This window comes from Carassius carassius, chromosome 14 (assembly GCF_963082965.1).
Source record: "Carassius carassius chromosome 14, fCarCar2.1, whole genome shotgun sequence".
NCBI classification, from domain to species: domain Eukaryota; kingdom Metazoa; phylum Chordata; class Actinopteri; order Cypriniformes; family Cyprinidae; genus Carassius; species Carassius carassius.
In genome coordinates, this window is record NC_081768.1 from 12579928 (window position 1) to 12606503 (window position 26576).

The 26576-nt window shown below is 37.1% G+C and overlaps 1 protein-coding gene across 3 annotated transcripts in view; it reads right to left on the minus strand.

Moving 5' to 3' along the window:
- The window catches only part of unc5b (unc-5 netrin receptor B), a 57178-nt gene that overhangs the window by 16918 nt on the left and 13684 nt on the right, over positions 1-26576 (minus strand). For all 3 annotated transcript variants that reach the window (XM_059566147.1, XM_059566148.1, XM_059566146.1), the window contains exon 2: positions 46-270. In XM_059566147.1, the coding sequence (XP_059422130.1) occupies positions 46-270 (225 nt within the window). The remainder of the gene's footprint in view (positions 1-45; positions 271-26576) is intronic.

Genomic DNA, 26576 nt, shown 5'->3' on the forward strand with positions numbered 1-26576 from the left:
ACATATGGCGTCCACATATTTTTTGTCCATATCTCCACACTTTACCTGTGATAGGGTCTAGACTCTCCTTGGTCACATGGTCATTCTGGTTCACCCATTCTCCATTGCATTTGAAGTATATCTGCGTGGCCGGCGCAGCCTTGCAGGAAAGTTTGACAGGTCTGTTCTTCACTATGAAGGCGTCCTCTGGCTCGCTCTGGAATTCCGGTAACGGTTCGGCCGGGGCAGACGGAAATGAGTCCGGGAGAACTTCGCTGTAATCGTTGCCATCTACAAAAACAGAGACAGAGAGGTAAGAACATGTGTACAGTTTATTCACAAGCATGTATCTGTCACAGCAAATGAGTTTGGCCTGAGGGGTAATGGCGAGACAGTCAGTGTGTGTTGAAAAAGACTCGGTCCGTGACATTTCAAGTGTACAGTACTCTAGTAATACAGCGTTTGCTCAGTAAGGCATCCCTGGGGAGTCCACACAGAGCCACGATGAAGGTGGGGGAGCTTGACCTTCCATTGAAATGCCCAGTGATCACACATTATCCCCTGACATTTTCCCAGTGACAGATCCCTCCCAGCACAGAGCTCATCCAGGGGCCTTCGTGTTTCACGGCTCCGCACCCAGGCCCTGTCACCTCCAACACGACAATGCTGTTAACCTTTCAAGCATTAAAAGCTACACAGACTATTGACTACAGAGTGAAAATGAGGTCTGCAGACACTGGCGCCACAGGGCAAAACCAGAGAGTTGTTGGTTTGCACTTTCTGTGATTTGTAGCAAACACTTCTCAGAGCGCACTTTTTTTGGTTGGGGTGGGGCTGTGAAATGCTATTTTTCTTGACTAACCTTAATTATACTAGAGTGATAATGTGCTAAGACTTGAAAGCATATGTTCAGATAAGTAAACATCCTTGGGGTTTTCCCCCCAGCTCAATGCACTACATTTGTTTTCAATTTCTATTCTTCCCTAGTCTGCAAAATCGAAATAATAGTCAATGTCAAGCCTAAAAACTCATCCCAAAGCAGCTCTCTCATTGACAGGCATAATCACAAATGACAACAAAGTCAATTACAAACAAAAATCCGACTCCGATGGAGATGACACCTCCTTTTGGGCGTGACAGGGGAGAGTTCACCCATTAAACTGTAAAGGCTCTCATGGTTGAAGGCACTGCTTGAGTTTAATTATCACGCATGTACAACTGTCATCAACTGGCATTGTAATGATGTGACTAAAATATTTCTGACTGCACAGCTTATCTTGCTGCAGTGCAGGAACATAATTAAGTTCTCATTCATATCCTGTAGCAGGTTGGACTTCAAAATCAGCAGCTTTGCCATCACAGGAATTAATTAAATTTAAAATATTTAAAAACATAAATGTTTTTTAAATAGTAATATTTCACAGCTTTTATTGTACATGTTAAATATTTACTAATTTCTCTTATCTGATCATTTCCATGTCAGTGAAATCACTAAATAAAATGTAATATACCACCAAAAAAAAAGAAGAAAAAAAAAGAAATTTGATTCAAACTCTGGTTTAAGCCAGAAATATTCTTCTCACGCACATCAGCTCATGTTCAGGTTGTGGGTTAAGTGCCCCTAAAACTCGCACCTGGTCAGAATTTAATAAATGGTAAAATGCAGATCCAAAGAGAAAGACTAAAGGACAGAAATGGAGAGAGCGTGAGAGACTGGGTGGTGAGGAGACATCATAAGTGCTCTGAAGGCTGACATGTGGGTCAACTGTCTTTGTGTGCCTCTGTGTTTGATGGAACAAGCGTGTGTGAGAGGTACAGGGTCTGGACTTGTCCACTGACTGCAGAGGTGAAAGAGGTGAGGGAAGAGCAAGTTGAAAATTGGATTTGGGAGGGTGTTTTCACATACAAAGGAGGTGGAACACTATACAGGGCAGGTCAAAATAGAAAGGGCAGAACAGAGGAAGAAAGTGGGATAGAGAGAAAGAGAGCAAAAAAACTAGGCTTGACCACTAATGCATTATCACAAACATTTCCAAATCATTACACCTTCAGTGCTACTTCACAATATAGTCAAATGAATGTCTCAATATTATTTATTGCACAGAATCTTGAGATTTTACAAATAGGCAAAGCCCTGTTTAGTGTTACTGTGTGTGTTACACACAATCAAATCTAATTTACGCACACACACATCAGATAGGTCACACATAGAAGGTCCTATAGCTGAAAGTGTCAGTCCAACTTTGTGTCATTTTATGACAGCTACGCCCTTTCTTCAAGCTCACAGTCAAAAACAAAAAAACATTAAGACACACACTCAGTATCTAACCAATATTGCCAAAATATATATACTGTATATATATATATATATACCTAAAGTACAGATTAAAATACAAAATATATAAAAAAAATAAAAAATAATGAAATATTAAAATAAAAGACAAAATAAGAAAAGAGTTAAACAAAAAAGTGTTTTATCCATTAGTCACAGACTACACAAAGCATCCTCTTGACATTTCAAGCAATATCTTAGAGGATGGTGTTCACAAAATTGTCACCATTATAAACTCTGCACGTCATAAAAAAGCATAAAAAATAATAATACTTTGTTAACAGAGAGATTAAATCGTTTCAGCACTTTCACAAACATCGCTCTCCCTTTCAAGACATGAAAGTGCATTGTGCCAATGACTAACTCTGCATCTCTATTTTTTTCTCTCTCTCTTCCCTTTTCTCCTTTCCTCCCTTTGTGTTGCTCTCTCCTCCGACAGCTGTCAGCTTGTCTTTTTCAGACTTTGACTTCTCTGTCGATAAGCAATTGTGTTTCTCTTTTTCCACACTACCTCCATATGGCATCGATTGCTACAGAAAATCACCAGTCAAAAACATAGCCTGTCATTCCCTGTCACACACACAGAGAAGAAGAAAAAAGAAAGACATTTTGTGGAAACAAGGAAAGAAGCTGAGAGAGAATGTGTGCTAGAGTTCTTTATGTGTGTGTATGTGTATGTGTGTGTGTGTGTGTGTGTGTGTGTGTGTGTGTGTGTGTGTGTGTGTGTGTGTGTGTGTGTGTGTGTGTGTGTGTGTGAATGCAGGATCTTTTGGGTGACAAAACGTGTGAAAGTCAGTGTGAAAAAGATAGAATCAGTGAGACAGATACAGACTGAACATATGGAAAGGAGATGATGGTTTTTAGATTTGCACTATCTATCTATCTATCTATCTATCTATCTATCTATCTATCTATCTATCTATCTGTCTATCTGCCTGTCTAAATGTATGTCTGTCTGTCAATCAACAAAGCTTGATTTCTTAAATTGTAAAATTAGCTTGATTGTTAAAAATAAGGTGAAATAAATGTAGAAAAAAAAATGCGGACAATAAAGACTAAATCAAAAAATGAACACAAAAAATAAAAAATAAAACAAGAGGCTAAAAAGTAAATAAGGAGGTTTGTATGTATATCCATATATACATATATTTGGAAGAGCACAACTTGCCTGAAACACATAATAGCTCATACTCCACTGGACTGGACACTGACTTTACAAAGAAGGCTCTAAAAAAGTTTGAAGAGCAGACATGAATACCCATCAGGCCCTTTGGCAGCCCACAATTTAGCTGGAATGGTCCTGGCACTCCTAAAAAGAGGGAAGCTCTTAAGAGGCCCCCGACTGCAGGTCTTTTATCACGGTAATGATAGACAAGACACAGCCGGGACCAAAGCCTCCCAGATCTCAGTCTCTGGGAAGGGTGTAAACATCCACACATATGTGCAAACAACCACGCACACTCATGAACACAAAAACAAGGCCGGGTCCAAAGCAGAGGCAGATGCTATTTGGGATGTGCGTGAAGCAATTCTGTTAAGATTGCAATGGAAGAAAAACAGAAATGCTCAAAGGGACAACACACGCACAAACAAACACATGGCTAACAATGATGTGGCCTAAAATCAAAAATGTTCCTGGATCTGTCTTGTCTCTCTCCCACGCAAACGAACAATGCAAGTCACATTTATACACAAAAGAATGGCGACGCTCACTCAAGAAGCCACAGAGGGTGTCAGACCCTCAATTTTGCTAGCTCCAGAAAGTCTGCAGTTATGGGAGTCACACTTTATCATTAGCTTACAGAGGCTGTCATTACAGTCCACATAATATATATTGACTACAGCTTTACCCTCAACTTTGCAGCTCTTATAATGATGCTTTGAAAACTAGAGGATCTGGACTTCATCAATGCTGAGAATCAACATTTCTCAACAGTCAGACCTCAAGCGGTGAAAATGAGTGGTAAAAACCTGCCCACAGAGACTCTAAGTACTAGAGTGCTCAAATCTTCTGCCCTAAAGTGGTTTTCACTACTTACTTATTAGTATTTTTATTGACAGAAATATAATGAGGATGTGAAAAGGGTATGTAAAGGGATAGCTCAACCCCCTCAAAATATATTTTAGGTTCCACAGCAGAAGGAAAACCAGACAGGTTTTAAACGACAAGATTGTGAACCTCTCCTTTAAGATGTTCTGTTCAAACCCATGTGATAGCACTCAACACAAAACAGGTAGAAAAACACATTTTACAAATTTTAAAATAAATACCACTTTACAGTAATTTGCACAGCAAACAGCTAGTGTAACTGACTCCTCGGCAAGTGTTTGATATAACCTGTGTTACACCAACCTGTTATGTTTCATCTTAACTGACAAAATAACCTGTTCTTATGATTGTGTCTGATTGGATGAGGTCGAAAACTGTTGATTTATGGAAACCTGTTCTCACACCTTCGTTCAATAATCTATTAATGGATCACGTTGCCTGGCAACTTTAATCAGCCTATGGTTAATTTATTGCACAACCATGTTTGGCAGAAGAACTGTGTTTGTGCTTATTGCTATTAATAAATATAATTATATACTGAACTTTGGTTTTTATTCTTTTGCTATTTCTTTTTAAAGAAATACACTAACATTCACATTTTTGAAGCCGTAATTTGTTATGTTTTTGAAAAATACAGTACAATTTTGAAAGATTAATAATAAAATAAACACAAAAAAATCCCGGCCTGGTCCTCTCTCCTCTTGCACTGTCGTTACTCCTCCATTTATCCTACCGGAGCTCCTACGTGGGACTCCAGACCGGTGAGTGGAGCAGGTGTAGTGCATTAACATTAACTCCACTGGCCTCGCTCCATTCCTATGGCACTCAGCCCCACCCCTCTCGTCACAAAGATAATTAGCAAACGTTAATTGAGCAGCAAATCAGCATATTAGAATGATTTCTGAAGGATCATGTTACGCTTTGCCACCACAGAAAAATATAGGCTACTACAATAGCAAAACTAGGCTATTGTAGTTTACTATATCTATATCTAAATAAATATGTAATAACATTTCACTTTATTACTGGTTTTGTTGTGTTTTTGTATCAAATAACTGCAGCCTTTGTGAGAATAAGAGGGTTCTTTCAAAAATATTTGAAAAAAAAAAAAATTTCCAACCCAGAACTTTTTAACAGAAGTGTATACTATTTGTATAAATAGACTACTAGTGTATATGGAATAAAAATGACATGCACTGTTTGCCACTACCAAATTTTTTTTTTTTTTTTTTTTTACCAAAAATATAATACTAAATTTAGTTTCATGGGCACTTAGAAATATTTACCCACTGGCAGGTGTCAGAAAGTTCATTTTGGACCGCACACACCTTATATCAATGAGTTTTGCCTGGTCTACTTCAGGTTTCTTTATCATTTTAACAGCAGAGAGAGAGAGAGAGAGAGAGAGAGAGAGAGAGAGAGAGAGAGAGAGAGAGAGTGAGAGTGAGAGTGTGTGTGTGTGTGTGTTCTAACCACCACTACCATCATCATCATCATCATCAAGTTCTCCACAGGAACACTGTAGTAATAGGCACACAGGTTGGACTAAAGATAGACAATGAGGGATGGATAATAAAACATCCCCTGGTGCTTCTCATAGGATAATTATGAGTGATTGATATTCCAAGTAAATTTACACACACATAATATCTGGATTTGAGCAAGGACAGAAACATGAGCTGGACAGATCTGTTCTACACATTTTCACCCTTCCATGTTAGTTTATTCAGTATTTTGCCTTATTGATATGCTTCCAGCTGCCAATAAATGTCTATCAATCTTAGTATTACATAACAGGCCATATTTAAATCCATTCCACAAAATTCTGTAAATTTCCCTTAAAATTTTAGTGAGAAAATATGTGGGAAAAATGCTTTGTGACTCCATCTGGGCCTACACTGAGAAGAAGAATCAAGGGTAAAGGTAAATGGAGACGGGGAACAGATGTGTCATGGAAGAAATCAAGAAAATGGTGTAAAGAAGACAGTAGGAAAAGGACAAGATCGAGTGAGAACAGATAAAAACCACTCGAGACAGGAAGAGAGAGTGACACATCCTGCTACAGAGTGTGTTTTTATAAACACCGGGTGAGAAAGGTGTATATTGACAGGTTTTGGCGGTCCATTAACACATCTAACGTAAAGAAAGCAGTAACATCGCAAATCTACAAGGTCACAACGAGTTCACTGCACGCACACACAAACTGTCTTTACTCGCTAAATTGCCATGCACACTGCATAAAGAAAAAGGCAAAACGGGTTTAGAAAAACTGAGTGATGTTAGAGGACAAGAGTTACAAAACATAAAAGAACAAAAACAATCAGTAAACATGAAAGACATATTTCACCCTGGATGGATTTCCCAGAATGCCCTTCACTTTATCAGCCTCTTTTTCCTCTCTAATCTGAATTAGAATCAACACTTCTTCCCTTGTAGGACAGTTGAGCTTGTTATCACTTGGCATTCTCTCACCGATACACACAAATACACAAACTGCAACATGTTAACACTAGCATGTACAAACACACATGCGTCTACTCAAATGAGGTGTGAGATCAAGATCTAAGAATAATGGCTCGAGAATCATCATGGCAACAGAAATGTCACGCCTTTGATTGAATCTAGCATGTTAACAAGCTCTACTGTGACAGGGCTATTTCTGTCCTCTGTGTATGAGGGTATGTGTGCAGACTGAGTCTCAAGGGTGGCTGGCAGATTGGCATAGGTGAGGGTTTGTGGGAAGCAGATATTTGAACTGACAAGAATGCTGCTCTCACACGTTCAGCGCATTTTAAGAGCCGCCGGACAAATAGGCACATGTACATGCATTTTCACAGACGCTGAAGTCCCTTAGGAGATGTATGTTGGTGTGTAAACAGACACAAAGAAACACATGTTGTGGTGTGTGTTAGTTCTCAATATCAATGATTGGTGGTCATTTTCAAAAATCCAAAAAAAAAAAACCTACTTGACCAGACAATCTCAAAAAAAAAAAAAAAAAAAAAAGAAATCCAAGAGTTTTGGTGGGGCATTTGTCAATGGATCCGTGGAAATTGGAAGTTGGGGTTAAATTTTGTGGATAAAACCTTTTTTTTTTGGAAAACTTTAAGTTTGTTTTAGATTTTAAAAAAGGCTAATTGAACATGGACTGTAAATTAGATTTGGACTCTAAAAGGTAAAGTTTCCTAAAGGTCACCTAAACATAAAAAATATTTTTTATTTAGTCATTTCCAAACTTTTTTCAAAATGTGAATATTTAAAAGAAAACATATATTATATTATAGTATATTATATTATATCATATTATATTATATTAATTATATTTAGGGATGTCCAGATCCGATCACGTGATCGGAAATCGGGCCCGATCGCGTGGTTTCAGACTCGATCGGAATCAGACGTTACCTCCCGATCAGGACTCGGATATATATATATTCTCATTCATTTTTAACACATCTTTTGTTATGCAGTGGCACAGAGTTAGACCCTTTTGACTCCACACAGCAACGCGTGCGGCATGACATCACTTTGTTTTCAAGAGCTGGTGTGAATAAATATAGATTCAAACTCAAAGAGACATGATAGTTTGCGCATGAACTGATATTTCATTCAGACCCAGAATACAGCGAGATGAACATCACAGAGCGCTAAACTCTCATGCAGTGTGTGTCTTATTCATACTCGAAGCCGGAGCGCGCTCTCGCGCTGATATCAGGATATTCCTAATATGGACAAAAGCGTCCAGCTATGCTGTGGTGCTCACAGGAAAACAAAAACTTATGCAAACACGAAGACGTTAATATACGATCACGACAATAAATTGTTCTTCAAGTCATCTCCAGCAGGTGATAAATAAAGTATGAAAAATGCAGTGCTGATTGACATAGTATTTATTACAGTATAGAAACTATTCTGCATTATTATGTGATAAACAGTGTTTGTAGTATATTAACAAATCATTATTATTTGTTATTGTCCAGCATTTATAGATTTCTAAGCCAATTAAAAGCTAGAAATTAGAGAAAAATTAAAGTTGCCTATACTACCAGTCAGAAGTTTTTGAACAGTAAGCTTGTTAAGTTTTTTTTTATTTTTTTAAAGAAGTCCCTTCTATTCACCAAGCCTGCATTTATTTGATCCAAAGTACAGCAAAACAGTAAGATTTTGAAATATTTTTACTAGCCTAATTAAAATAGCTGTTTTATATTTGAATATATTTCAAAATGTAATTTATTGAACATCCTGGATCTGTTTTTTCGCTCTTCTTTATTCTTTTTTTATGTATTATAGAAGTATCGGATCGGGACTCGGTATCTGCAGATACTCAAAATCAAATGACTCGGACTCAGACTCGAGGACAAAAAAACCTGATCGGGACATCCCTAATTATATTATTATATTATATTATATTATATTATATTATATTATATTATATTATATTATATTATATTATATTATATTATATTATATTTATTATATTATATTATATTATATTATATTATATTATATTATATTATATTATATTATATTATATTATATTATATTATATTTAGGGATATGCCGGTATCAAATTTTCCAGTTGCGGTTAATTGATCATGCTTTTATAACGGTATACGGTATTATCACGGTATTGAAATTATTATTATTTTTTCTTATAACAAAAAAAACTAAACATTTAAAACAATAAAGCAATACAGAAAAATATATAAAAGTTAAATGTTTTACACATTAAAGTGCAATATATATATAAATATAAATTATATATATATATATATATATATATATATATATAATTTCTATTTCTATTTATACATACAAACATATATGTATAATATTTTATTAAATTATATGAAAGTTTATTACTTATTGTTTTATTTATATATATTATCATGAAAGTAACATAAAAGTGGTAAGAAGCTGATGGCAAATCTTCACATTTGGGTGAATTTTCCTCTTAAATCATGTAGTTCCTGAGTTTCTAGAGTGTTTATATGGGCATTTGACACATTCCATAGGAATGATATGAAGATGGAGAGCCCATCAGTGCTCTTCTTCCTGTGCTGCTGACTCTGTATTGGGGCGCAGCTAGAGGGCGCCACCCCCCACTGAGCCCATTTATCAGCCACCATCAATAACTGCCCCATTCCGCAGCCCCCCCTCTGAAAACCACTCTCCCCCAACACCACCTACCGCATGGGAACAGACAGAGAACCCCCAAACCATCAATCACCCCCAGACAAACACCAGGGGGAGAAAGAAAAAGTAAGATCAAGTGAGGGATTTTTACTCATGTGAACGCGATCACTGAAACAAACAGCTCTTAACGTCAGTCAAGTGACAGCAATTCATGGGTGTGTATGTTGTGCATAGCTGTGAGAATGCAAGGTGGCACCGGTGCCAGTGGCTCTGTATGTGTGTGGCTGGTTGCCATGACGTTTAGTCACATGGACCAGATCCCCCTGAGGACCTTTAGTTGATACACAGATCTCCATGGAACAGCACATTACTGAATTCAACATCATCCAGTGCTCCCTTCCTGATAGTTTCCTGTCAGAACTAAATTTTTCAAGATAATTTTTCCAAAGGACAGAAGCAGTGTCATATCTGGATGGAAGAAGCTTTTCATCTTGGATTCAAGCTGAGCTCCTTTATCATTTATATTTCTCTGTTTTAATATTTTGGTGTCAAAAAAAAAAGAAGGTATTTTTCATCTGACATACCAGTAATTATTTAATTAAGGTGTCTATGATGATTTGAAATGATATATGGGTATATGAATTTTACTACTATAGTGAGTACACGGGGAGTTCTCCATCTGTGCACCTTTACCCCCAACACATACCCCACCCCCTTCCTCCTCGGGTTGAGCCGTGGAGCCAGGCTGCTTTAAATGGGTGTAATTAGATGAGAAGATGAGCAGCATTCTTTCCTAAGGCCAGGGTGATTACAGGCCCTCTCTAGACTCCCTACAATTACCCACTCTATTCCAAACACACACACAGGAATGTTCTCTCCCCTCAACAAACTACTTCACCTGATTACCACTCAGTAGAAGGACATATAGAGGACGACATGCACACACAAGCACTCAAACCCTAAAATGCCAATTTTGGAGAGGTGAGCTGAACGCTCTGACCTCTGACCCTTGATGTCAACACACACGTCTCAGGCAGTGATGGAGTAATGCCCAACATTACCTTCGCCTTAAAACATGGACACAGACCGTTTCTTTGTCTTTCTTTCAATGTATCATATCAGAGAGACTGTGGTAATTATAGAAAATGGTATGTTGAGAGACGCTCACTCGCTGTGGATTATAATGAAGACCAACCTGTAAGTCATTAAGTCTTATTTTGCGCTTGAGAACTTTTCTTTTCAAACCTCAGATTTCTGAAACATTCATAAGCACACTCTCAAACGTTTATCAGTTAGATCTAATAATTTCCAGACATTTAAACAGAATGAATAGGCAAAACAGATAAATATTGTTTGTATGTGCATGTGTATTCGCCAGGAAAAATATTAATAAGAAAAATAAAAGATTAACACGATGCGATGGATTACATTACACTCACAAAACACGTTGAAACCAGTCTCGTTTTCTGATTCAGAGCCAGTGATGTGTGGTGGATTGTTGTTTGTCTATAATCACATTCTTTTAGAGCAGAGTCAGCTAATTTCTTTGCTAAATACAAGTATTACTTCCACGGAGGCGCAAAGGTGCTCACTTATAGATCTTTAGTTCATTTTTGATTTAGTGGTCAAGTGCATTGTGGACCAGAAGAACCCTAACCTGTCTTACGAACCTCTGAAAAAAAAAAAGGTACACATGCATTGGGAATAATTACAATAATAGTGTAAATGCATTTTTTCAAACTAATCACACCCTAACAAACCAATATACTGTATTGTGGAAACATAGACTTAAAGGGATAGTTCACTTTCAAATTAAATTTTGATATGTTTTAGCTTACCTCAAGGACATCCAAGATGTAGGTTTCTTTGTTTCCTCAGTATTTCCCATTTTGATATTTTTAGGTCCAACCGTTCTTGTCTGTGACTCACATAATGGATGTCTATGGTCACCACCTCAAAGAGCATGCAAAGAGGAGTCAAAATTAAACAATTCCCCATCGTAAGTACACATTGATGACCTAATACAAGAAACGAGCGGTTTGTGTAAGAAAACGAACAGTATTTATATATTTTTTACCTTTTGTACACAACCACGTCCAACTGATCTGAGTTCGCGAGTGCTTCCTGATATGACGTGCACGCGCGCTCTGGCTTTAGTCTGTGCAAGCGCGGAAAGCCCCGGATGTGATGTCTCGCGCGTGTAAATCACTCATTGTTTACCACACGCTACGCTTTCAATCTGCACTGTCTGAAATATAATGCAGTAATTGTAATAAATTAATGTTTATAATGCACCCTATAATCGTTGCGTTTATAATAAAAATACAACACATTACTCACTCTATTGACAGCGTGCCATTGGGTCCCTCTGGCATTGGACGTCGCCTCCAGTTTATACGTGGCAAACTAAACACAACGTGCAAAACGCTGCGTCTCAACAGAGGAGAAAACTCAGGTTCTTCAGTCAGGCAGGCGAGTGATGTGATACTGTTAATGTCCTCTCGTCATCTTGTAGTTGTTCCATTCGTGACAACATATGCTCTCTACTTCTGTTGGCATCTCACAACACTTGCTACTAAAACACCACCAATTTTGAAGAGATCTCTGTCTCTTAGGCTTGAAGACGTGCTGCTGCAGCGGATCGCTCCTGAGTACTTGGTCTGTGTATTCTGTTTCAAATAAATATGGTTGTGAAAAAAATTCAATGTTGTCTATGGATATATTGAAATCTTCTTCCATTGCAATTTCCTGTACGTCTAAATATGTTTAGATCTTCACAGTGAAAGGTAATACTTCCGAAATCTGTGTAAACCATAGGCAGTAAGTGTAAACAATGAGTGATGTACACGCGCGAGAGATCGCATCTGGCGCTTTCCGCGCTTGCGCAGACTAAAGCCAGAGCGCGCGTGCACGTCACATCGGGAAGCACTCGCGAAACTCAGATCAGTTGGACGTGGTTGTGTACAAGAGGTAAAAACGATATAAATACTGTTCGTTTTCTTACACAATCCGCTCGTTTCGTGTCTTAGGTCATCAATGTGTACTTACGATGGGGAATTGTTTAATTTTGACTCCTCTTTGCATGCTCTTTGAGGTGGTGACCATAGACATCCATTATGTGAGTCACAGACAAGAACGGTTGGACCTAAAAATATCAAAATGGGAAATACTGAGGAAACAGAGAAACCTACATCTTGGATGTCCTTGAGGTAAGCTAAAACATACCAAAATTTAATTTGAAAATGAACTATCCCTTTAAGACAATAAGCTGTCATCATTTACAAAATAAAATTCAAGCAGCCAAAAGCTTATAATTGTGAATAATTCTATTCAAATATGTGGCAAAAACAAGTTCTCACTTTAAAAATCATGTTAAATGGTACAGCACTGTATACATGTAATGAGCTTTTGCCTAGTAATGTGTGTGTGTGTGTGTGTGTGTGTGTGTGTGTGTGAACTGCTGCATCATCAGAATACCAGTTATGCCTTTGAGAAATGTGGCTTCACACATGTAATGAGGGTAAGGAGGAGCACTGCAAGTTAAAACTATGAAAAAGTAAAAGATGAACAAAACAAAATGCAAACAAACATACAGTTAAAAAAAAATCCAACAAAATGAAAACATCACAAAAAAGCAACATGAAAAAGGAAACAACAAAACAAAAACACAAAATACAAACAAACAAAAAAATGCAAACAAAACACAATAGAAAAAAAAATGACAAAGCAAATATCAGTGTGCTAGTGAACATCAGGACTTTATCTGCAGCAGGGTTCTCTAGAGAGGGATACGATTAGATGAACCTTCCAGCAAAATTTCATCAGGACTCAAGAGAAGATACTAAAAAAGATAGGAAGAAAAGACAGACAGAAAAGAACGAGAGATGGAGCAAAGGGGAATTTACCCAGCAACCCTAGAAATCACTGGAGAACACGAGGATGTGCAGCGCAGCGGCTAATCCTAAGAATCTTACTTCCACAAAAAAAAAAAAAAAAAAAAAAAAAAAGAGAAAGTCTAGTAATGAAACGCCATAGTTTGGAGACCAGGCTGAGAAAGAGGTTGATTGTTCAAGTAACCAAGGAGAAAGGAGAACAGTGAAGACAGAATAAGGCAATCTGTTGTAGAGGAGGAGGACAGAACCAGGAAGAGGGAGGGAATGAAAACATGTGTGCCGTGTCTAAGTAACCATGGGAAAGACTGGAACATGGAGAGAGAAAGCTAGAGGAAAATAAAGAGACAAGGAATTAATGCAATTCCCTGAATGAGTTTAATGCGGCCAGGGGTATGTTGGGCCGCTGTTGTCTTTGGCGCTGAGCTGTCCTTACGAAATGTGTTTATGACAGCCCAGCATCTCCTGAAAAAATGCTTTAGCAATGCTGCACCCGTCATGTTAATGAAGACGTGTGAAGACGTGCAAAACCAGCAACCAGTCGACACATTGCGATGGTCTTGCACACGAACATATCGGTGTATGCACACAGATGCACAACGGTAAGAACAGACAGCCGACTGAAGCTCGCTGATGAGCCGACACAATGCTGTATCACTCCGATATTCCACGTACATAACAGATGCTGAAAGACTGGCATGATCACTCATGCCTGTGAATGGATGGGATGTGATATATTGGCTGTAAACAGCCAGACACACACAAGCAGGGGGATTGGCATCACTCTGCTCTGTCATTGCGTCCCCTTGCATCAGAGTGTTCCCCTGGTGCTCACTCAGGCAAGAACAGGTACAAAGAGCACCAATGGCGCTCCTTACAAAACACTCCACATGTACACACAGTTAAGATGGAAAGATGCTTCAAGTTGAAGCCATAGGGTGAAATTAGCAGACAAACCTAAAGTTTACTTAAGAAGACGAAAGATAGATAAAACGAGAAATAAGGCAATACTAGAGCGCTTCATCGATCTCCTGACCCTACATTGGCTTTGGCTAAGTGAATGTGTCCTGGGTTCAGATTAGCGAAGCTTAATGCAGTTTACATTCTTTATCTACCCTGCCTTTTGCTCTTTCCTACTGATTTATTTTTCATCCGTCATGCCACTATCCATCTTGTAGATTTAACTTATTTAACCTCTGACCCTCAACCCCCTCATAACCTCTAATTTTCTCCTGCACTCACCTTGTAGATAGACAGCACAGAGTTCCTGTCCTTCACCTCCATTAAAACAACAGTAAAAAAGCTCTTATAGGCTAAAATGCCTTTCACTTACATTACTGGTTGTTTTCCCAGTCTAGTGACTCGGCACTCTGATGTAAATTATTCATAAACAGTGACTGACATGCTAATGGTATTTTCATCATAAGCAGACATGAGCGAGTGTGTGTGAACATGATATGGCATCGCTAGATTGTAGCTAGCAAGTTGAAATGCAATATTTAGTGCACAGTGAATAGAAAATAAGTAACCAAGTCTTTTACAAGTCTCAAATTTGTCAGCTCACATGGGTTGTCTAAACCATGGAAGTCTAGAATTCCTGGAGAAACATTATGACAGTTATTTGGTTGGAAAAAAATACTGCTGTATATGCATTTTAGTTAAACCCACGCTTGCAGAATTTACTATGAACCAAGCCACTCTAAAACACTGAAAACACTGGATCATGAGCTGCATGCGTGTAAATGAACACAGTGTCGCACTTCACTCCGAAACACACAATGCATAGACTATATTTAATTAAATCACATTTTTGCAATTTAATAATTGTACTTATCCATATTGAGATTTCGGTTTTATTTCGATTAATTACGCAGTCTTAAGACATGACTTGGATGCTGTAAATCTCAAGTTGGACAGTCTCTTCCTGTCTAAATAATGTTCCTTGGCCAGAACAAGCTGAGTGTGGACCAGATTTTAATACTTTAATACTTTAATACTTAAAGTCTGACTTAATTTGTACATGAGGCAAAATATTGGAACCTCTGATTAATTAAATCTTCACAGAACGTCAGTCATTTGATGTGTCACGACTGATATTTTGGCAGAAGGGTTTGATCAATTTTGTTTGAAACTGTTATATTGCATTATTAATTGAAAACACATTATCAGGGGTCCTGTCAAATGAAAGCCTTCCACTTGACGCATAGCAAAATGCAGGCAGTGTGAAATCACAGCTGCACAGTAAGTGATGGACAGATAGTGACAGTGTTACTGGGAGCTGTGGTAAAGAAAGACTGGTCCTGTCACATGTCCAGAGCCCTGGGCTTGGATGTTTTCTTCTCTGATGCCTAGACACAGCGACTGGCGTGACGAGCCCCTGTGCCTGCTATGACGATAACAAGCAATGACGTCCCCTGTCTCTCTCTCGTCTCCTTCAGCTGCTCTTCCCTCCTTCACGGTGTCTTTTCCCACTCGTTTCACATAGCCAGGGCAATGGATGAGGACTCCAGTCTCTGTAACAGTGGCAGTGCTCTGGAGTGCAGAGAGGATGCCAACTGTGTGCCTTTATCAGTTCAAGCAATCCTGCTGTGCATGTTATCACAACCCTGCATGATTGATTCATTAGCAGTCTGATGAATTGTACAGCTGTTTTGTAGTGTTTACATACAGGCCAATAATAGCTAAATAAGCAATAGGCAAATATATGGTAAAATGTAGAATTTAAATGTAATTATATATAAGCATGTTATTGTAATGAGTTTGATTATAATCAGGGGTGCACATAAGTGGTCCGCAGGCGTGACCAAAATAAGAAAATTGCAGTGTAAATTAGTTCAGAGCATGCGTTTGCATAACGACTTGATTGACAGATGTAAATATAAATCTAAATATAAATCTAGGCTACCCACTAACGTTTTCAAAGCACAATCCAAAACTGTGACATTTCATTCACTGACGCGCATATACTTACTTGCCGGCAACCCGCCAAAATAAAAGCTTGCTGATTTTAAGTTTGAAAATGAAAAATGAACATAATTAAAATTAAAATAATAATAATCAAAATATTAGCATTTTATTTGTAAGTTTACTATAAACTATACACTATGTTTGTATTTACTACTAAAATTAAAATTAAATAGTATTATCACACTTTATTATTTAGTTTATTGTTATTTTATAAAAAAATAATAATAACAGTAATATATAGTATTCTAAAAATTATTCTGTCAACTAATTTTTAACGACTATCAATGGAGAAAAAAGCTTTTTACAGAAAAATGGTATAGTTATGATCTCTCCTACCAGAGGCCAATGAGGTGATGCTAACCTGCCAAACCATGACCCCTCTGTTACTGGTACATGTACTGAGCCTCAAACCCTAGGAATTTAAGTGTTTCTATATTTGTTGTTTGCAAAGTTTTCTTTTACACATCTACATAATTTTACCATTCCACTCACTGTGCATCAGTATTAGTGGCTTTGACATGCCGCATGGATCACATGCTGTCTCTGGGTCAGCTGTTTGTATGCAGCAGCGCTCTCTAGATACTGTGGCTGCATATGGACACTGTCTCGAGAGCAGAGAGGGGCTGCGTGGGCCTGACTATTGCGGAGCTTTCCGTTGTCCCTCACCGCATTCAGGCAACCCCAGAGCTATGTGGCTCCCATTAGGATGATAAAGAGACCTCTCATCAGCTCAGTCCCTCTGGCCAAGAGCTGACATAAGATTTACCTTCAAAAGAGCTTCGTATCAGCCAAACAGCCTGCTGAGAGACTGAACAGACGGAGATAGAGTGGGGGAAAACAAAGAAAGAAAGAGGACTGTACCTCTTGGCCATATTTATTATATTTCTAAGCTTGTAGTCTAGATTTTCTTAGGCTGTGGTGTAACAGAGGAGCCTTCATAGTACAAAAGCACTAAGGTTTTAAATGTAGAGGGTAAATCAATAGAAAGGCAGGGAGACGGATGGGGAGATGCAGTGTGGACTGATAGAGAGAAATAATGAGGAAAAGGTAAGAGAAAAATGATAACAGAGAATAATATTGATTATTACTAAATTAGTGCTTGACTGACCAAGAGCGCAAAGTTTAAAAGAGTAAAGACTAGACTGAACAGGGAACAGTTCACCAAGAAATTAAAATGCTATCATTTACTCACCATCATCTTTAAAATGACATCGATGAAGACAAAAGCATCAATGTATCACTAAAAAAAACTATATTCAACGCACTATATTAAAGGCACAGCTAAATGTGACATTTATTATAATGGGTTTATGTGTTCATTCTGTTTTCATTCACTTTAATGGTCAATGGTTAATGGTCATTCACTTTAAATAATCAAATTTTGTTGCAATGTTGAATGGCTATATTTACTCATTTTATCCGAAAAACTGATTAAAAAAATCCCATTAAAAAAATGCCATTAAAGTGCTCATATGCGATTTAAATTTTTCCTTTCTCTTTGGAGAGTAACAAGCTCTTGGTGCATAAAGAAGATCTATAAAGTTGCAAAGACTAAAGTCTCCAATCCAAAGAGATATTCTTCATCAAAAGTAAAGACTATCACTTTCAGGCTTGACCGGATGGTAAAACTAAGGACATTATTAACCAGCCAATCACAATGCACTGGGTCAGTTGGCCAATCAGAGCAGGCTGTGCTTGCCGGAAAGAGGGACTTTTTACAAAATGAAGTGTCTGAGAGAGGCGGGGCATAGAGGACCTACAATAATGTACACTATTTGAAAAATGATGTGTTTTTTGAACATTAAAGCATGTCAACATATTCTGTTACACCAAATACACAAAATAATGATCTTTAAAAAAAGCATCATATGACCACTTTACACAATTATTTAAAATAGACTTTCTTTCTTTCTTCTATGTTCATTTGGAGATGCAATGTAAAAATATATTTAGGATTACAAATTTTTATGTTAGCTGTGATTAAACACAAAAGTGCTTGATTAATTAGCTATTTTTTTAATCGATTGACAGCATAACTTTATAAAACCTTATCTTTATTTACTCATCTCTGTCATTACAAACATGTATTACTTAATTGTTTCTGTAGAACATAAAAATACATTTCTATGCAATTACTATGGATGAAGACAGAAGCTTTCAAGCTTCAACAAGGACGTTAAATTACAATAAAATGTTATAAAAGTGTGTTCAAGTGAACTAAAAGAAGTCTAATTCATGTACTAATAGGGCTGGGCGATATATCGAATATTAGCGATACTATCGGAATAATTTTGACGACGATGTACAATTTGAATATATCGGGAATATCGAATATTTCAAATTCAAGCATACTTTCCCAAAAGAACGCGCCGAATGTCCAAAAAAGGAACCTGTAACTGCTGACTGCTCTACGCCCCTCTACTACGAGAGCTGTAATGATAACGGTTGCCAGATAACAAGAGTTTAAATCTCCGAATCAGAGCTCCACTGTTACAAGGATACATTTTCTTCCCGGTGTTTGCTTATTTTAAACAATCTGGCAACCATGCGCACGTGCTCACTCCTCATTGCGGAAGAGCCGCTGACGATAATCTGAAAACACTAACAAGCTGGAATTGAGCGATCTAATGAAAGCGTCGTTCAGCCGGTCTGTGTTCTGTCGTGAGATCTCAACTGTATTGTTTGCATTTGTGATCGCAAAATAAATGCACTTACTCGACCGCTGATGTTTGAATAGAGAAACATAGGCTATGGCCATTTGGAATTACTATTGGGGAATTTCACTGATATGTTTACCAGTTTCCATAATATAGACAGAGAGAATGCAAAAGTCTTTGGTATTCATTTATATATATTTATATATAAGAAATAGCTATGTGCTTCAGCAACTAGCTCCCCATCTAAGAGGGTTTTTAGTGTCCGTAGGAACAGTTTCATGCCACAGAGCTTCTCTTAAAACCACAGACAGTTGACAGACTTGTGTTCTTAGCTTAAAAACTTAAAAAATTAAAATAAAATACTTATCCCAGTTGCATAGTTTAAATTGTGAATTGCATGCACTAAAAAGTTGACAGAATGCACTTTCTGTAACTGTTACTTAATTTGCACTGCTTCAGTTACATATAGGCCTACATGTATTCATTAATAAAAAGGAGTAAGTGATCTCTTGGTCTAGATTTTTTAACTGCTTAAATTAGCTGTTTAATCTAAATGTTTTTTTTTTAATGGGCAAAAGAAAATCATGTTTTATTTTTTATTATTTAAATGCAAACATATCGAGATATATATCGAATATCGTAAAAATTTTTGACAATATCGAGATATAATTTTTTTTTGTATATCGCCCAGCCCTATGTACTAATCATTCTTTGATCATTCTTTGATCACTAATCATTCTTTGAATCGATTAATTTCATGAATTGGATTGATCCTTTCGACTCTCTGACTAGAAGCAGTGGCTCAGCATATTATCGGTGATTACTATTATTAAATAAACTTCAATTTAGGTCTGCTTTCATATAAATTACTATTTGGATTCAGAAGATTTGGAATATAGTGCACAAGTCATATGGAGTTCAATGATGCATTTCATTCCTTTTTGATGCTTTAAAGCTCAAGTCCTTGTTCATCAAGAAGGAAAGTCGTAGAAGTTTAGAACAACATAAGGGGGAGTAAATGAAATTTTGGGGTGAACTATCCCTTTAAACACAATGCCAAACACAATTAGAGCAAGCCAGCCAGCTTAGAAGAGAGGAAAGAGACAAATGACATGAGGTGCTTTAGACAAAATCACTTTATCTATGAATGTGCTGTTACAGACAAATCCGTACGGATTCCACAGCAACACAGTGACCGTTACTAAAGCCAAAATCTGAGAGAATGGGTAAATCCACTTACGAATGTCATTAACATGAGCAAAGGCAACATATGGGGGCTCTAACGGATGATGTCATGGTCGGGGTGGTCTACAGGAGTATAGGAATAAACAATGCCGCCCATACTCGCCCCCCTCAGACCTTCACCAAAGCCCAGATTATTGCAGTCAATCATAATAGATTATCTTTCCACGTGAGCCTATAATCGCTTTGTGAAATCATAGCTAAATCACATGCAAGCCAAAAACATTTTTCCAGGGAAATGCTTTAGAAAAACATACTGTAGGTGAAAAAAATAGTCTCTATTGTACATGGAAACAGAGAATAGAAAACCAATATGAGTCCAAAATCATTTCCATGTGCACTGCAACCGGCATGCACACACATCCTCACACACTACCACACACTCAAACCAATATAATATCCAAGTGTCCCTGTGGGACGCTCTCAAACCTTTTAGGGCCAATGAACCTGCTATTTCAGTGGAATGGGTGTGTATTTTTTGAAAGCGCTTGTCTGCTATTAAGAGAAAAGCCTGTCATATGAATGTTGCATATCTCAGGGGTCTTGTATTAACTGACTCTTCACACTTAGCTGTCTGAAACAATACCCAGGACAACTACTGACAACAAGCCTGAGTGGGCCTTGGCCATGGGACAACTCAGAAAAAGACATGAAAGGTTACAGCAGAGAAAAAAGGGGCAATAAGAGCTTCACATTGAAGGTAAAAATGGATGGTAAATGAGGTGCGTTCAGAGCAATTATGCCTGACTCTATAGCAGTTTCAGGTATAGTTCTATCATTTACACTACCATAAAAGTTTGGGGAGAGTAAGATTTTGTTTTTTTCCCCCAATAAATTAATACTTTTACTCAGCAAGGATGCAGTGAATTGATCAAAAGAACATATTTTAAATAAATGCTGTTCTTTTAAATCTTTTATTCCTCAAAGAGTCATAAAAAACATCAGTTAACACACAACGCTTTACATCAATGATAATAATTATTGTTTCCTGTGCAGCAAATCAGCATATTTGTTTTATTTCTGAATTATCATTTGACACTGAAGACTGGAGTAATGGCTGCTGAAAATTCAGTTTTGCCATCACAGGAACAAATACCATTCGAAATATATATATATATAAATATATATATAAATAATAATAATAACTTTAGTTTGCAATGGAGTTTGACCAAGTAGTAGCATAAAAGTTTCACTGTTACTAAGATTAAACTAACTAGGACATTTGCCACAACCGCCATAATCCCTTGTCATAATACATTAAAGGAACAAGAAAAAAAAAAAAAACAAATGCAAACATTTAAGGAGTCAATAATGGCTCCTTAAAATATTAACAGCCTGCCCATGAAAATTAATTTCTTGAATGAAAAAGAAGCTGAACAAAGTATTATATTTTTAACAGAATGGTAGGTCTTTTGACTTCAGGGTATTTAACTTCAGCTGAATAGTTACTCAGCGGTTTCCCTGGAGCAACCTGAGGTTAAGTGTCCTGCTCAAAGGGCAAAATGGTAATAGCGTTCTCTTAATAATTGCCAGTTCACAGGTCACCTCATCCTGGGATCAAACCTGTAAAAGAACCTCGCCACTAAGCTGCCATGTGCACAATTATACTACATTGTACTTTTTGATGAATCACTATGAATTACATTTACATGTGCAAAGTCTATGAACTTAGAATTTTAAGGAGCTATTTTAATTGCAAATTTTGTAACAATACTTTAAGATTAAAAAAAAAAAACATCCTTGAGGTTAAAAAAATTCACTAAAGATTTTTAACAAAAAGCAAGTATAATACCTCCAGGGAAATTAACAATCTAAACCAAATAAACAAAAAATGTCTAGGGGCTATACTAAAACCACAGAGGATGCATTTCTGATGAATTAAAAGTATAAATATTATTAAATTACTATTACTACTACTATTAATCTGTTCATTTTTATCACCAGACATAAACACGTTCGACCACTTAATGTACTGTGGAGAACACCAGTCAGCTTTTAATGTAATGAAGTTCTTTAAGAAGTCTATGAAGTACTTGAATAATATCACACCTGTGTATTTGTACATAGTATAAGAAGCTATATTTTAGCCTATAAACTTTATTACCACTACAGGGCAACAATGAGTCACTTACCGACATGGAGCAATTTATCACCTCACATAAGTGCTATATATTTAATAATACTGTACAGTAAAAACATTTCTCCCTAGTGTACAATCTAAACTATATTCTGTACAACATCCAACATACGTACACTGCATGTTGTATATTAATGTTCTTAGTTAACTTTTATGAAGTAAAATATTCAACAACTAGTCCGCATCCACTGTGACTCATGCATACTTAAAATCCATCCCAGAAGTCTGAAATGAACCAGGGTGTTTCAAGTCATGCTCTAATCTCACTGTACCATGAAATGCAATTCGAAAACATCACGTGAGGAAAAACAGAGAGAGTGTGAGAGTGTAAGGGAATGATAAACCAACAGACATTGAGATCGCTATCAGCAAACCGAACTAGACGAAAGGAAAATGCAATGAAAACACAAAGTAAATTGGATAACATCACCGATGCGCTCATGTTGGTAAGGTGATATTAAAAGAAGTGGTGACCAATTACCTGCCAGCACCCTAAAATCTTCCAGCTCATAATCTAATTGCGCTCTGTTTAGCCTAGCCCACTAGATCCTCTCAGGCGTTCCCTGGAGGAGGGAAGAATAATGAAATGTACACTGCAGCCAGAGCCGGGCCCCGGCTGAGAGGAAGCTAGTGTAAACACACAGCAAACCCCTCAATCTCCCTCAAATGAGCAATAAAACCAATTCTAATATGCAGTTTGATGCATGCTTTTATTTGTTTAGCTCAGGTGCATATTATGTGGTCCAGTGAGAATAGATGCATTAGTAAGCTAAAGGAGAAGACAAAGTCTCTTTCTATCTCTGTATCTCTCTCTGCCCGGGGCTGAACAACTCAACTCACTTGCTGCAGCTCTCTGCTCCCTCTTCTTGCTTCATAATTCATCTTAAACTGGGGGGGGCAAACAAGCAGTAAAGCAACAAGAGGATGCTAAAAGCAAAGCCCATCTTTCAAGGGACTGTACTGTTAGGGAAAGCAGAAGAGGACAGATGAGTGTGTATGTGTCTATGTCTGTATTAAAGATTAACCTCTGCAATTACATAACAGCCCAAGTGCCCAGGTACAGCTGAATGACACAATACTAAACATTCATTGAATAAGTGATGTAATTCTTCATCTCAGACAGACAGCAAGCCTGATACTCACTGCAGCCTCAAGCACACCTTTTGACCAATGAATTTCCCTGACTTTTTTACAGATTAGTAATCAGTGAATAAAATATTGTACTTTTTTTTATTACTTTTTTTTTATTAATTTTATTACTATTGATAAGGTACACATAACTTTCATTCGAATGTTTGGGTTCAGTATGGGGTAACATACCATATTAATTTCAGTTGTTAAATGAAATGAATGCTTAGTGAGGATGCCTGACACCAAGACGAATTCCTTGTGTGTGTAAACACACTTGGAAATAAAGCGTTTTCTAATTCTGATTAAACCGAACAATATGACAGTAAAAATATTAATAATGTTGCACAACATTTTAACTTCATATTCAAAGAATTCAGAAAAAAATGTTTACTATTTCAAAACTTAATATTTTCCACAAAAATATTAAGCATTAATAATAAAATATACATGTATATATTTATTTATGCACACACCAATTCATCATATCAGAATGATTTCTGACTATGAAACACTGAAGACTGCTGATGAAAATCAGTTTGCCATCAAAGGAAAAAAGAATATTTTAAAATATATTAAATTAGAAATATTTAATATTACATTTTAATAATATTTCAAAACTGTAATGTTTTACTGTATTTCAGATCAACTACATGCAGTTTTGGTGAGCATAAAATACTTATTTCAAAAGCATTTTTTTTTTATCTTACCAACCCTAACCTTTTAAACCTTTATATTTTTTGATTCACTTTGATGTCATGTCCTTTTTATACAAAATCCTAAATAAATAAAGTTACACAAAACATGGTATTAGATCTCTTTTAAAAGAGACTTTGTGATCAGAAGTTGTGCAGTCAAAAAAAAGAAAACACTCATTACTCCAAAGACACAATTTCAGCTTTGTTCATGGATACAGTATGTAGTCACCTTGCTGCTAAATGCCTTAAAACTCTGAAGACTATTCCAGCGGTTTGTTCTTCCTCAAGAGACCCCTGTATGAACTTGGTATCTTGCCTTGATTTAGAAGTGATTAAAAAATATCCTGTGTGCACTTAAGTTGTACCAAATAATCAGATTTGAACTCAGTTGACATTTTTGTGTAAAATATGCATCAAGTGGTCAGTGAACAGCATGTGTCAGAGGCTATGTAATCCCTAATCTGTTTTTTTTTTTTGCCGGAATCAACACACACACACACACACACAAACACACACACACACACACAAAAAGGGCAGATCAGGCCATGTATGCAGTAATAATCAACAGAGAAAATATGTTGAATGGGGAATATGTATGATACAATGACAGAGCTCATCATCAAGTAATCTTCTCAACGCTGGCTTTTTCCCGCTCTGTCTTAGTCGCTCCGCTCTCCCCGTGGGCATGCTTGAACGTTGACACGAACAAAAACGCAAACATGTCAACGAAGAAATCAATAGTGGTGTGTCATCAGTGGTGAAGTGATGAATACATGCGCTGTATGCTGATGGAGTCTGTCTGTTAAGATCATCACACCCGGCCCGGCCCAGCCCTAAAAATAATACAGAATCTAATCTGAATTATGGTTCAAAGAGATTAGGGGTCCATAATCCCTTGAATAAACAGGGTAAAAAAGTGAGCATGAAAAAAAAGCTTAGGTGGGGGTTGAACTCCCTCCTGCGGACACCATTTGATAATAAGTCCGTTTGTAGGTCCTCTGAGATGGACAACACCATTTCATCAAAACCACGCTAATCCCTATGACATCCCTCTCTCTCTTTCTCTCTTTCTCTCTCTCACTCTCTCTTCTGTGAGCCTCCTCAATCCCATCCTCCATTCCCTTTGACCATCCATCTCCTAAAAGCCTCAAAGCTAATCTGAAAGCCAGGACTGAAAACCCATGGCTGTGATCCAGGAAACCTGGAGCTCCAGAATTGAGGTGATTACTGGAGTAGTAAGTGAGATTGAAAAATTAAAGGGACAGTTCATACAAAAATGAAAATTCTTTCAGTTACTCCTTCTTCTGTGGAAAATAAAAAGTTTTTGCATTGAACAAAATCTCAGTGTCCATAGAGTGGAAGTCAGTGGGGTTTAAAACAACACTGAACCCCACTGACTTTCATTGTATGGACAAAAACAGTCTTAAAAAAATTTCTTCTTTTGAGTTCAAAGTCTTTGGAACAACATAAAAGACAATTATGGGTCAAATCTCTTTAAGGTATGGGTGGTTAACAATCACTGTTACTAAAAATGTGGTTGGAATAGACATAAAAATGACTAAATGTAAGGCTGTGAATGGCATTTATGCAATTGTTGAAAAAAGGGACCAGTCCAGTCACAGCATGGGGACACTGAACATGATATAGACTTTGTGCTTCAGCTGTGAGCGATGCACCACAGGAGACAGCTAATGTTGTGAGGAAGACACACATCAAAATTGGTGGGAACATTAATAAATTATAATTGAATGATAAAAATATTAAACAAAAACTGTTGCATCTGATCTGCACTGGTAAGATATTTTTTGCACATGCACATCTTCCATGGCATTTTTATGTCTTTGGCAATGTTTTATCTGCTATAGCTGCAACATTAATCAACACTGTCTTGTGTTTCATGTATTAATCTGTCTTTTTTTTCAAAATCTGTCTTTTAGTGAAGCCTTTGTGATCTGACCTTTGGATGAGTTGTGGTGAAATGCCATTCGACCATGCATGACATCAATGGCTCTTAAATCTTACAGCAGACTGCGGTCTGACGTTATTACGCTCAATGAAATCAGCAAATTTATAGGCTAGTTGTTAGTCTGGAGAATATTTTCAATCTACAAAGACCTAGCATTATTTCTTTTTGAACCAAATTGCAGATATCAAATGAAAATCCCTTACATTTATTTTATACTTCCTCCGTCTGAAGAACAGCCAATCTGAAGACCTCAGCTTGGTTTATAATAGACAAGAATATTTAGTTTCACAGTTCGTCTGGTGGTAATTTTATTGCACAATGTAACATTTCTGAAGCTAAATGTTAGTTTCATCTCTCAAGCTGATAATTACCAAACAATTTAGGGAGAAAATGT